General features: G+C 62.7%; 1 protein-coding gene across 1 annotated transcript; it reads right to left on the bottom strand.

Moving 5' to 3' along the window:
• Positions 1–20: 20 nt before the first annotated feature.
• On the bottom strand, positions 21–12,705 carry TESK1 (testis associated actin remodelling kinase 1). The gene is made up of 10 exons (XM_082074702.1): positions 12,300–12,705; positions 5,283–5,404; positions 5,123–5,171; positions 4,076–4,222; positions 3,824–3,906; positions 3,386–3,476; positions 3,060–3,143; positions 2,551–2,640; positions 2,247–2,397; positions 21–2,015 (listed from the first exon to the last, which is right to left on the bottom strand). Exons 1-10 carry the CDS (start codon positions 12,516–12,518, stop codon positions 973–975), a joined length of 2,079 nt encoding a protein of 692 aa, XP_081930828.1. The 5' UTR covers positions 12,519–12,705; the 3' UTR covers positions 21–972.
• Between the last annotated feature and the right edge of the window lie 355 nt (positions 12,706–13,060).

Consider the following 13,060-nt stretch of genomic DNA (forward strand, 5'->3'; position numbering starts at 1 on the left):
AGCAGCAGCCTGAGTTGCTGGGACATTCAGTTTTTATTGAACACTTTAAATAAGCTGGGTATATATTACTAGCAATTATTATTATTAATAATAAAAAAAACACGAGAGTTCTGCATTCACCAGTGCATTGTGCGGGAGGGAGGAAGGCCGGCTCCTACCCTTGCCAGGGGTCGGGCAGCCCCTTCCCCCCAGTGCCAGGATGGAACCCCAGCCCCTCTGCCAGCACCCCGCTCCCCACCTCGTGTGCCGGGGGGCACACAGGGTGACGTGCCGGCTCAGCACCCAGCCCTCAGTGTTGGATGGCCGGGGGCAAGCCCAGCACTGGCAATCCTCCCTGTGCACTGCCCTATGGCCCCCTACACACCTCTCCCCGTGTCAGGGACTGGCTGTGTTGCCCATGCTGTGGGGAAGCATGGCAATACCCACCAGCCCCAAAATATCCCCAAAAAAACACACATACACACACTGACCCCTCTGCCCTCAGCCCAGCTCCGCTCACCCCTCACCCTGGGGGCTGCGGGAGGCTCCCAGTTTTCCTGGGGGAGTGGGCTCACTGCATACCCCTCTGTGAGACCCCACAGAGGGGTGAGCCCTTGGGGAAAGAGGGTCCCACACCCAGGGTTTGATCCCCAGGGGCCCCGTGGGGGACCAGCCCTGCTGCCCAGGTCAGCGCTGGAGCGTGCCCGGAGCAGGGGTGTTATTGCACTTCAGTCCCTGGCAGGGACCCAGCTCGCCCCCAGGGTTCCCCACAGCCACTTGTGACTGATCGTGGCTCTACAGGCACCCAAGTGCTGGGGCAGCACTGTGGTGGCCAAGGCACGGGGCACCGTGGCCACCAGCAGCCACGAAGCACTGAGCGAGTGAGGATGGACCATGGGAACGCACCGGACCCCTGCATCTGCTCAGCACTGTGGCTGTGGGGTGGTCCGAGGGGCGAGGGGACACTGCCCTGCTCCCCGGGGATCCCCAGCACTAGGACTGTGCCTCTGGCAGCTTCCGGCTGGGCTGTGACAGCACTGGCCCCGTGGATTTCTGGTGGTGACCCTGGTTGTGGTAGAGGAGGCTTTTGGCCTCACAGTTGAGGTTCTGGTAGTGAGGTGGGCTTGGTGCTGGCCGGTGGCAGACAGAGGCGAAACTGAAGCTGAAGGGACCCAGGCAGCAGCCAGGGCAGGGCAGCACCTCATCCTCCTCCAGCACGCCGCCAGAGCCGTTCTCGGGCAGCATGGCCACACACTCTGTCTGCTCCAGCGCCGCCGTGCAGGTGATGCTGAGCTCAGAGAAGCCGTGCTCCAGCCCGCTGCCCCAGGCCAGGGGTTTGCTGACCACCACATGGTTGTTGTTGAAGAGGAGCCCGTTGTGGGCCGGCGGCTCTGGCTGCCAGGGTTGTGCATCTGAGGATGCTGTGCGGATGAAGTTGCTGTTGGAGGGTGGTGGTGGGGGCTGCGGCAGCTCCGGGCTGTCAGAGCCGCAGTCCATCTGCTCCTCCACCCCAGGGCTGGGGGGAGAGGCTTTTCCCCAGTCTGGGGGTGGAGGGAGGGCAGGGGGCTGGGCTTCATCGGCGTGATGGGGGGACCCCACACCCAGCGCCAGGCCCTCCCGGCGAGGCAATTCGGGGGAGGAGGGCAGCGAGCGGCACTTGCGGGGGGTGGCGGTGGGGGCCGAGAAGTCACACTGCACCTCCACGGTGGGCTCAGGTGTCACGGGCGTGCTGAGCTGGAGTGGGGCCGGCGGGGGCAGATCAAAGGTGAGCGAGATGACGGACTTGCTCGGTGTGTCAAAGAGCTTGATCTTCCCTCCCTTCAGGTCCTCTCGCTGGGAGAAGGGGTTGACGCGGGGGGGCGTCTCCTTGGTCCTGGCCCCACCGTAAGGCTCCGGTGGCCGCAGCAGGGGGGGCGACTTGGGGGGGAACATGTCGGACTGGCTGCGGGACAGGTGCTGGTCTGGCTGCAGGTGCTGTGTCCCCAGCTCATGCAGGGGTGACTGTTCGGTGCGGCCGGCCGCCCTCCCGGCTACCCCTGGGCATGGGCACAGGAGTGGGTCACTAGCTGCCAAGAGTGAGGTGCCGTGGACTGCCAGGCACCCAAAAACCCAGGGGCGCATCCCGAGGGGGAAACAACAACCGGCTTCATCCTGCAGACCTCACAGAACCCCCGACTCCTTCCCCTCCAGCTGCTAGGGTAGGATGGGACACCCCACATCCCCCCTCTTTGCACCCCCCATAGCCTGTTCCCGGAGTGCTCACATACCGTTGAGTGTGGCCGCTGTCCCAGGTGTGGGCACATTCTCCCCAACACTGAAGAGGGTGGTCCTGGAGCCCTCAGCATCCATCTGGTGCTGCAGGATGCCCTCCAGGCACTGCGTGATTTCCAGGAAGGAGGGGCGGGAGGTTGGCTGTATCTGCAGGCGGGAGGGGTTCCCCATCAGGTCTATGGCCCCCCAAGCACCCCAGCCCAGCAGAGGCAGCTCCCTGCCTCTCCCCCTGTGCAGGCAAGGCTGTCTGTCCTGCCTGGCTGCCCCGGCAGGGAAGGGCAGCAGAGGTGAAGGGCTCACACTGCAGCAGTGGAAAGCCAGCTGGAGGAAGGCTGCTGGGCAGTCGATTCCCACCATGGTTCGGAAAGTGGCGATGTCCAGACCAAAATCCTGTGCCAGGGAGAGGAGAAAGAGTGAGGTCGGATGCCCTGGGGCACCACAGGGCCCGGAGGACGAGGAATGGCTCGGTTCTCCTTCCCTGCACTGACCGCATGCCACCGAGGGCTGTGGACCTGACAGCTCCCAGGCTGGGGCAGAGCAAGGGGGGACCTTACAGTCATTCCAAGTTGGGGCAAGGCTGGGGACCCTGCTCACACCTGGGCTGACTATGGTCTTTGAGGACAGGTTATCGGCAGAGACCATCCCTTCCCAGGCAACAGCTGGGACTTGGCACCCCTGCCCCAAGATGCTGGGCAGCTCTTGCATTCTCTGCTAGCACAGAAGGATGGTCCCCCTCATTTGGTGAAGCAGTCCCAGCCCTGGTATTGCTGCCCACCACCCTCCCTTCCGTCCCCGTTCCAGGGAGTCACCTCGGTGCGCGGCAGGTAGTCAGGGTCGGCGGGGATGCGAGCGATGGTCTCGCACAGGATGATGCCGTACGCGAACACATCAGCCTGCAGAGAGCAGGGAGTCACGGGGGGCCCTGCAGCCCCGAGATGACATGCCCACCATTCTGTGAACCCACAGCCCCCCACCTCCATGCAGAGCCACACTACGGGCACTGCCACTTTGCCACCCGAGGGATGCCCATATTTTCCCTGTGTGTGCCCAAATGCCGCCAGGGCTGCAAATTCTGCAAACTGCTGGTGGCACAAGCCTGGATTAAGCCCCACACACAGCAGCCACAGAGACTTACCTTCTCATTGTAGATTTCCCCTCGCAGCACCTCAGGTGCCATCCAGTATGGGGAGCCCACCACAGCCAGCGGCTCCTTCTCGCTGCCCTCACTGGGAGACATGGAGGGACATCAGGAGCTGCCCACAGTCCTCTGTCCCTGTCTGACCTCCCACTCTCCCTCTGGGGCAGCCCAAATCACCATCTCCATCTCCCTTTCTGGGCTAACCCTCCTCCATGCAGCCCACAAACTCATCTCTCCCCATCCACACCATCCCCTTCTCTGTCACCTCCTAGCTAGCCCCAAATGTGTCCATGTGTCCCACGAATTCCCATCCCTGGGGACCACCCCCACCCTTTCCCATCTCTGCCCTTCTGGCTGCATCCCAAATGTCCATCCCTCCCTGAGTGGGCTGGACACCCCCCACTCCAAGGATGGGGATGGATGCTGCCCACACACCTGTAGGTGGGGATCTTCTCCGCCAAGCCAAAGTCACCCACTACAGCCGTGTAGCCGTTGGCCTCGCAGCGCACCAGGCAGTTCTAGGGATACAGGAGGACCCCGTCACACCAACCTCACCAGCCCTGCCTGGTCAGACACTGCTCCTGGGATGTCCTGGCACAATGCAGCCTCCCGCTCCACGCTTGGCTGTGCCCAGGCAGCAATGTGGGATAGAACTAGGGCAATGGGATGCTTTGGAGTGTCCTGTACCTTGGAGGTGAGGTCACGGTGGAAGATGCCCTTGGAGTGCAAGTAGCGCAGGCCACGGGCAATGTCGAGAGCCAGCTTGACGCGCATGGACCAGGAGAGAGGCACAGGGCTGTCCAGCAGCTGCTCCAGGTTCCCGCCATTGATGTACTGATGGGAAGAGCCAGGCCATTGTGTTGCTGTGCTCCCCTTCCCCCCCATAAAGCTCATCCCACCTCTCATCCCAATGCATCCTCCAACCCCCCCACAGCACAGCCCCCCAGCAGACCACGCCCTGGGCATGTGCCATGGCCTGAGAAAGTGTCCCCACAGAATCATAGAATAGATTGAATTGGAAGGAACCTTCAAAGGTCATCTAGTCCACCCCCCTGCCATAAGCAGGGACATCTTCAACTAGATCAGGTTGCTCAGAGCCCCGTCCAGCCTGGCCTGGGATGTCTACAGGGATGGGACATACACCACTTCTCTGGGCAACCTGGGCCAGTGTTTCACCATCCTCACTGTAAAAAATTCTTCCTCGTGTTTAGTCTGAATCTCCCCTCCTTTAGTTTAAAACCATCACCCCTTGTCCTGTCACAACAGGCCCTGCTAAAAAGTCTGTCCTCATCTTTCTTTTAAGCACTGAAAGGCCTCAATATGGTCTACCTGGAGCCTTCTCCATGCTGAACAATCCCAACTCTCTCAGCCTGTCCTCTGGCCCCTCTCCAACAGGTCCATGTCTTCCCTGTGCTGAGGGCTCCAGAGCTGGACGCAGGACTCCAGGTGGGTCTCACCAGAGCGGAGCAGAGGGGCAGAATCGCCTCCCTTGAACTGCTCCCCATGCTCCTTGTGATGCAGCTCAGGATACAATTTGCCTTCTGGGCTGCAAGTGCACATTCCAGGCAAGTCCATCTCCATGCGGCTGCTCTCAATCCCTTCATCCCCCAGCCTATATTGCTACTGGGGGTTGTCCAAACCCAGGTGCAGGACCTTGCACTTGCACAAGCCATGGCTGTCCCCTCCCCAGTCCCGCGGGAACCCCGAGACTCCCAGCCGTCGCCCCATTCTCACCTCTGTCAGCGCGTGCAGCTGTCCCTGGTGCACACACACCCCCATGAACCTGTGAGATAGAGGGGACATGAGGGTGGCCATGGCAGGGACCAGCCCCAGGAGCTTGCCCAGCCCCAGCAACAGCTCTGAGCGCAAACGGCAGCAGAGCAGCAGGTCCTACCTGAGGATGTTGGGGTGCGAGAGGCGGTTCATCAGCTGCACCTCCCGCAGCATGTTGCCCCGGTTGCTGGTCAGCTTGTTCATCTTCAGCACCATGATCTGCCCTGACTGGCGGTGCCGCACCTGCAGGGGGGTGCAGGGAGGCTGAGCCCCACGTGTCTCCACAGCCCCCCAGACGTCAGCCTGCACCCAGCGCCCACCACAGCCCTAGATGTAGGAGCTGAGCATCCCACACATTTGACGTATGGGGCACCCTGCTGACCATTAGGGTTTGGGGTGGCCTCTCCTGGCACAGCAGCACCCCAGTTACCCTCAGTGTCAATGATGCATGACCCCCTTCTCACTAGGGCACGCCGCTTGTCATGCCCCCGCCCCACGCTACGCTGCCCAGCCCTTCCAAGGAGGTAAGTGCAGCTCCTGCAAGCTGTGACCCCAACCCTGCTGCATGGACAGGTGGGTGCAGAATTGGGGTGCACCATGGAGAGCTTTTTTGGATCAGTACCACCCAGCCAGACCCCACCGGCATGAGGTGGAGGACAGAAGGGGCAAGTTGCCCCAGACCAGCCCTGGTGGTGGCTGACATTGCCCCGGTGCATGATCCCAGCCCTGTGGGGCACGGCGTTTGGACAAGGCTGTATATTTAGCTGTCCCCAGCCCAATGCTGTCATGCGAGCTGGGGACCTGGATCCCTGCCAGGAACAGCAGCTGGGAGCGTGGCCAAGCACAGACACCCCCGTCCTTCTGCAGCCCCCCTGACCTGTGCAGGGTGAGGGACAAGCATGGGAATCTCTGCTTCAGCACCACACTAGGGAAGCCAAACCAGGGCTGGGGTCCCCTCCTGAGTGGGTGCTGGGGTGTGATGTGATGTGATCCCCTTGGAGTAGCAGCAGTGTGGGGACACCCTGGCAGGTCCCAGTTGTCCCCCGGCACACACCGAGCTGTGCACAGAGGCGCTGACATTCCTCAGTGCTGCCGTCAGCTCCCCGCTCTTCTCCTTTTTAGTCAATGCTGGTTGAGACTGCTGTGTCGGTGCCAGCCCCTGGTCTGTCCCACATCCCCCTCGCCCCAGGGATTACCTCCCCAGGCAAAACATGGAGGGGGGCTGGCTGGAGGCAGGGTCCCCAGTGCCCCTCATCCTGCTCACAGCTCAGTCCCCAGCCTCATCACAGTGGGAGGAGGCTGGTGTGCTGAGCTCTCTGGGGCTCTGTTCCCACCCCATGGCTGGCATTGCTTTGGGGAGCAGTTGTCCTGGAGTGCATGCTGAGGTGGGGACTCATCCAGCACCCAATATGCAGGGGATGTGCAGCAAAGGGTTTTGGGTGTAAATTATTGCTTTATAATGCATGTCTGGGTACACCAAGGCCAAACCGGCCCCAGGCAGAGTGGAAGTGAGAGGCAACAGCCGACCCTGCTGTGCCACCACTAGCTCATTGTATTCACATGGAGAAGCTCTGAATAATTCAGCAGCCGCCTGCCCATGGGCACCCCGCTCTGGTTACACCTGCCTGACCTCTAGCCAGCTCCGGCCAGCCAGGACCCCTGGCCCGCAGGCAGGGGCCATGTGGCAGCAGAGATCAGGATGGACCCTGGGGTGAGTGAGGAGGGGACAACCCAGACAACTGCCACCGTAGTTCTGCATCCTGGCCCCTTACCACACTGTGGGGAGAAGGGCGGATGGGTGCCCTCCATGCCTCCTCCTTGCTGAGTGGCAGACAAAATGCCCATCCCAGGGTGACAGCGCAGTCCCCGCTGTGGGGAGCACAGCTCCTCCAGCCCTGTGCTCCCTCAGGGCTCCCCGTCTAATGGCACCCCAGGTCCTCCCTGTGGACACCATCCTGCCTACCCCATCCCATCACCTGCAGCACCTGGTACTGCTGCTAGTCCCACCCTGATGCCCAGGGGCTCCCTGCCCACACTTGCACCAGCAGGCAGAGCAAGGGGCACCATCACCCCAACCCCACCGCTGCCTTCCCCCCATCCTATCTCCATGCACGAGGCAGCTGGAGGCAGTGCCAGACACAGAAATGGGGCTCCCAGCCCAGCTTTGGTAGCTGTGTGGGCTTTAAGGATGGGATCTGCCAGGCCAAAGCAGGGTGGGCAGGCTGTCCCTTCGCCCCTCAAGCTCCTTGAAGAACCAGGGGCCAAGGGAACCAGAGCCTGGCACAAGGCCAGTGGGACCCCCCAGCTCCACCAAGTCTCCGTCACTGGGTGCTGCCCAGCAAAGCCCAGTGCTCCTAACCCAGCTCACCCGGCGGCAGCGCTGCCTTCCCTTCCCACGCTGTGTGGGGCTGGCAGGACTGGCTCAGTCGGTTTGGCTGGCACCGGCAGCTGCCAGGCGCCAGGACCCGGCTCGACGGCGGAGGCAGGCGCGGTCCCGCCGGGATGGCTGCGGGTGGCGAGGCTCCGGCGCCACGCGCCCACGATGGGAACGCCGGGCAGCACGCACAGCACTGGCACTCGGTGACCATGCGTCGTGGGGCTGGCCGGGTCCCTGTCAGCAGCAGCATTCCTGCATCAGTGTGCAGCCCCCAGCAGGCACTGGCTCAGCCTCACATAGCTGGGACGTGCCCATGGCTTAATTCCCTGTTAATAAGCCTCCTGCCATTGCAATTGGCTGGGTAAGGCCTGAGTGCAGCCACACGGCATCTAATGCTTTAATCCAAGAGGAGAGGCAGCCTGGGGGAGGGAAGGTCCAGTGAAAGCCCCTTCCCTGGGTTTTCTCCCAGGGACCCCAGGAGGCCTCGGCCAGCACAGCGCTGCTCCAGGACTCCATCCCCAGGGGCAGGCAGGGCTCCAGGGCCTCCCAGGACAGCAACAGCCCCACACACACTGGACGTGACCTCCTCGAGGGCATCCACCATCCTGAGCTTGCTTGTAAGTCCCTGTCTTGCTGTCCCCACTACACACTCTGCAGCTCAAGGCCAGTCGCTGCCCAGGCTGGCTGGGATAGGGTTATACTCCCTTGCGCTTCCCAAGGCCTCCCACACGTTGCCCAGTTTACCCCGTCCAGCCAGGTGCTAGCAGCAGCCCAGCGCCCTGGCAACAGGCACAGCAGAGGAGGGAGCAAGCCATGATCCCAGGTGGGCTCCAGCCCCTTGCTAGGGGCTTTTCCACTGCTGTCTGGGGAAGGCAGTGGGCAGCTGAGGCTCCCTGGGTAGGATGGCGTCCCCCCTCGCCTCTCTGTGCTCTGGCATGGCGCCCAGGAATCCCAGCGCATTCCCCGGAGCTGAGCTCAGCTGGGCAGCCGTGCTGGGGTTTGAGGGGGAGGACAAGCTGCCGGCCCCCACCCAGGAACCAGGCAAGCCCTCACCGATGTCCCCCAGCACCCTACATGGCCCCTCTGCTGGGTGCTTCATGGGCGTACCGTGGCCAAGCTGAGGTGCTGCTCTGTATCGGTCCCCATCCCATCTGTTGCCAGTGTGAGGGCCTGGGGGATGGGATGGGGCTGGCTGCGGCCCCAGCCTGGGCACAAGGGATCTGAGCTCTTTTAACAGCGGAAATTAGAGTCTTATTTAAAGAGCATGCTAATCAGAGCGAGCAGCCGGCCTGCTCCCTCCCTACAGCTGGCACTCCCGTCTAGACATGAGGTGAAGCCTCCCCACTAGTCTCCCCATGCTGGGGTCTCAGCAGCCAGCCCCCCTGCACCCCACACTGGGGACAGGTTCGCACATCATCCCGCTCAGTGCCCACGACCTTGCCTCAGCCTGGCGCAGGCAAAGCACAGCCACACAGGGACATCATCCCGCATCCCTTGCCTTGGGGAACCCAGCGGAGAGAGACAGGTGGGCAGGTACGGGAGCGAGCAATTCTGCCAGTAATCCCACAGCCACCTGCGACAGCTGCATCTGAACTCGTGGGAATTCCAGTAGTACAACAGGTCTTTTACTGGGGGGGACTGGAAAACTTGCTCATCATGTGGAAAAGGTAGGATCAGCCAAGACAGGCTTCCTCTGGGGAAGCAGAAGAAGCAGGGCATGCAGCACCTGCTCCCGACGAATGCTTGAGCACCAGCAGCCCTCACCTCCCACGTTCCCAGGCACAGCACCATGGGCACATCAGGTGCCAGGGCAGCGCCGGTGTTGCACCACGGCAGCGGGGCATCACCAGCCCTCACCAGCAACGTGGATCACACCCCTTGACAGCACAGGAGAGGTGCTGGCAGCTCCCTGGATGGTCAGCAAAATGTGTTTCCAGTGCCCAGAGCTCCCAAGCGGTGACAGCGGGGTCAGCGCTGCTCCCGGCGTCGCCGCGGCTGGCTGACCTCGGCAAATTCACTTCCTCCCCGCCTGCCTTAATTTCCCCATCTGTGTCACACTGCTCCACCCTCCTTTGTAAAACAAGGCAAGGTCCACTGATGAAGGGCAGAAGATACGAGAGAGCGAGCTGTGTCATTAGTCGTGGTGGTAAATTGGGAGTAAATACAAAATCTCGGAGGTTGGCGGGGAAGTGAGCAGACAAGGGCAGGTGGTTCTAGCACCAAAGCCCCCATCTTGAGTTCTGTCCACACTGGGAGATGCTAATCCCTCTGTGGAAACAGGCCACCAGGCCGAGCACACCGAAGGGCTGTGACCTGGGAAGCTGGGTCTCGTGGAGGATGCAAGACAGCACGGCGTGACGTGCAGAGTAGGATGACCGAAAACCTCTGGATACAGCCCCAGGAAAGCGAAGCCAGGATGCTGCCCACAGCCCCTGCGTCTGCTGCAGGCTGATCACGGAAGAGTAAGAGAGGGATTTGGGAAGGAGATGTAACAGTGGTTTAAGGGCTGGAGAAAATGTCTGGCACAAACACACCCGGCTCAATCTGCTCAGTCTACTGGAGATGGAGAGACGTCTCGCTGCAGTGTCCATGTACTGAAGAAAACGGTAGGGCCGGGTGCCTCTGAAATCGCACAGGGAAAGGCAATAGGAACCAGCTGTTCCACAGGGAAATGGCCCAGCTCTGCAGCACAGCGGGGGATCGGCAGGGAACAACCCCCAGGGAAAAGGGCAGCTTTCCATCGCCAGTGTCTCACATCCACTCTGGATGCCCTTTCCAACAGAAGTGGGTGGAGCGGGATAAGGCTCAACACAGGGCGAGCTTGGGACACCAGTGCTCAGACGTGCTGAGCACTTTAGCTTTAATGCTGAGAACACCATCAGACGCCTGTGCCCGTACCCCAGCACCCTGCCTGGTCCTGGCTTGGCTACATAGAGGGCTGAGATACCTGCGTAGGAACAAAGATGTCCAGGTCCCCTTCTCATCCCCCACGCCCACCAAGGCTGGAATGAAGCAGGAACCAGCAGCAACATGGAGGAGGGAGACTGAGCAGCGAGTGCCCACAGCCAGGGAAATCAACAGCAGGAACAAGGGAGGTGGGAGGAAAACAGGTCCTGTGCTGCCCTGCCAAGCTCCATCCTCCTCGCAAGCTCAAGCAGCCAAGCCTCAGCTCAGATCCCGGGCCTGTCCCAACATCCTGCTGAGATCTTGGATGCAACCCACCACAAAAGCACAAAGCCCCATCTGGCCCCCTCCTGCCCCAGCCTCCTCTACAGCATACACATACATTGGCTTCTGCCGCCTGATCCTGCTCTCACCTTCCAGCCTCCACTGCTCCCCTAAATCCTACATAGAAGTGGCCCTGCAAGAACATGACCAATGAGTGGGAGAAGGGGCATTTTGTGGCTCCTGCCGGGCCCGGGGAAATAGAAACAGTGAGGCAAAGAAACACCATGGCCTGGCTGAGACACAGGAGCATCCATTATTAAAGAGCCGTATCCACGCCTGACATTATTAAATGCCTCCCTCTGCTCCAAGGTGCTGCCGTGCTCTCCAAGCCAGAGATCAATAGCAGGAACCTGGCCAGCAGAGAGGCCACAGCTCCGCAGGGCAAGAGGGAGCACAGAGGAGAGGCACCCCTTGAAGGGTACCTCTTTTGTGGCTGCAAAGAAGTCAGGTCTTGGGTCTCCCCAATGAGTAGGGAAGAGCAGCAGGGCGGACCTCAGCATCCTGCTGGGTCATGGCCACCCAGGTGTGCTGCATGTTGGAGTGTGATTCCATGCAGGGGACACAGCACAGGGCTGCCAGGGACCTCGGCGGTGGGAGGTGGTGGGTGTCTTGCCTAGGCCAAAGCTGTTCTTACAGGCAGTCCTCGCCCAACGGCTCGTGGCGCCTTGCGTGATGCCAAGAACGAAAACAACACATGAACACTCCTCCCTTCGGATGAGGAGAGGCGACCGTGGCAGCAGGGCAGGGCACAGCCCCTCGGCTCTGGCAGTACTGCGTGGGCTGGCCAAGTACCATCACCGGGCACTTCTGCCACACTCTTGGGACCTGGAGCTCCACACCAGCATCCACACACCCCTAACCAGGGTGTGGGCCACACACGGGTGTCCCCACGCTGGCAAGCCCAGAGAGGACGGAGGACAAAGGCAGCTCTGGGCTCCCAGCAGGGAACTTTCCCCCGCGCTCCTCTGCAGCATCACACCCCTCTCCCAGACTCGGGCACCTTCAGGAGGTTCTGGTGGGGCACTCCACCCCATCTACCTGCCCAGTGCAGGCTGGAGCAGGCCCAGCAACGCTGGAAACCACCACGGTTGGTCTGCAAACACTGCCTGCATCCCCTGCCACAGGCACATCCCGGGCCTGGAGCTGTGAGGGCTCCAGGCTTCTGATAGCGGTCCCCAGAGCTGGGCTGCTCAGCACCCCAGCAGTGCCCCGACCCCCCGACACGGCCTCGCTGCGAACTACGCAGCGATTCGGAGAACTCAGCCTTCCCGGGTTGTAAACAGAGCCGCCCTTCCCTCCCACTGCACGGAGGGACGGAGGAACAACACTCCCGGGGGGGACGGGGCTCCCTGGCAGCCCAGGTCCCCGCCGCACGGCACAAACCCCTCGACCTCGCCCAGCTGTCGGGGTCGGGGGCCAGATCCCTCCGGCCCCCCGCACCTCTGGGCCGAGTGGGAGCCGCGCTCCCCGGGGGGATGGCCAAACACGGGGGGATGCGCCGAACACCGCCACCCCCGCTCCCGCCCTGCACACCTTGAAGACCTCGGAGAAGAAGCCGGCCCCGATCTTCTCGCAGTAGAAGTCGTCGATGCGCGCCAGGGTGGAGACGGCGCTGCGCAGCGCCCGGTACGAGGAGGGCCGCAGCCGCCCGCAGCCCGGCCAGGGCCCCGCCGCCTCCCCTTCGCCCTCACCGGGCCGCCGCGGCAGCTTCTCCCACTCCATGTCGGTCCCGCCGAGCACCCCCAGCGCCATTCACATCCCCGCCCGGGCGCGGTGAGGCCGGGCAGCCCCGCGGCCGGGGCGCCGCCGCCTCCCCAGCCCCCTCCGGTCCCGGTGCCCGGGGCGATGTCAGCGGCAGCGGCGGCGGCGGCGCGGGGCGGGCGGCGCGGCGGGGCGCACGGCGCTCATGGCCCGCAAGCGGAGCGGCGCTGCCCCGACCCCGCCGCGGCCCGGCGCTGCGCCTCCGCCGCCCCGAGCGCTGGCACCGGCGGGGCGGAGCCGGGGCGGGGACAGCCCTTAACTCCTTGGGACCCGCCGCCGCCGCCGAGACCTGCCGGACGGAGCCCTCGCCCTACCCGCGCGGGCGGGGATCCCGCACGCCCTGGTGTCTGCGTGAACCAGCACCAGCGCCCGTGCCGAGCTGGCGTCTTTCTGCGCTCCTGCATGGGCTATGGGGAGCTGAGGTCGTGGTACACGGCTTGGGCAGACCTCATGGACACAGTGCCCTGGTCCTCCCCTACCCCGGGCCCTGCCTGGATGTTCTTTGTAGACGTGGGACTCGCTCTCCCCTGGGT

This window comes from Streptopelia decaocto (assembly GCF_964273445.1).
Source record: "Streptopelia decaocto genome assembly, chromosome: Z".
Lineage (NCBI taxonomy): Eukaryota > Metazoa > Chordata > Aves > Columbiformes > Columbidae > Streptopelia > Streptopelia decaocto.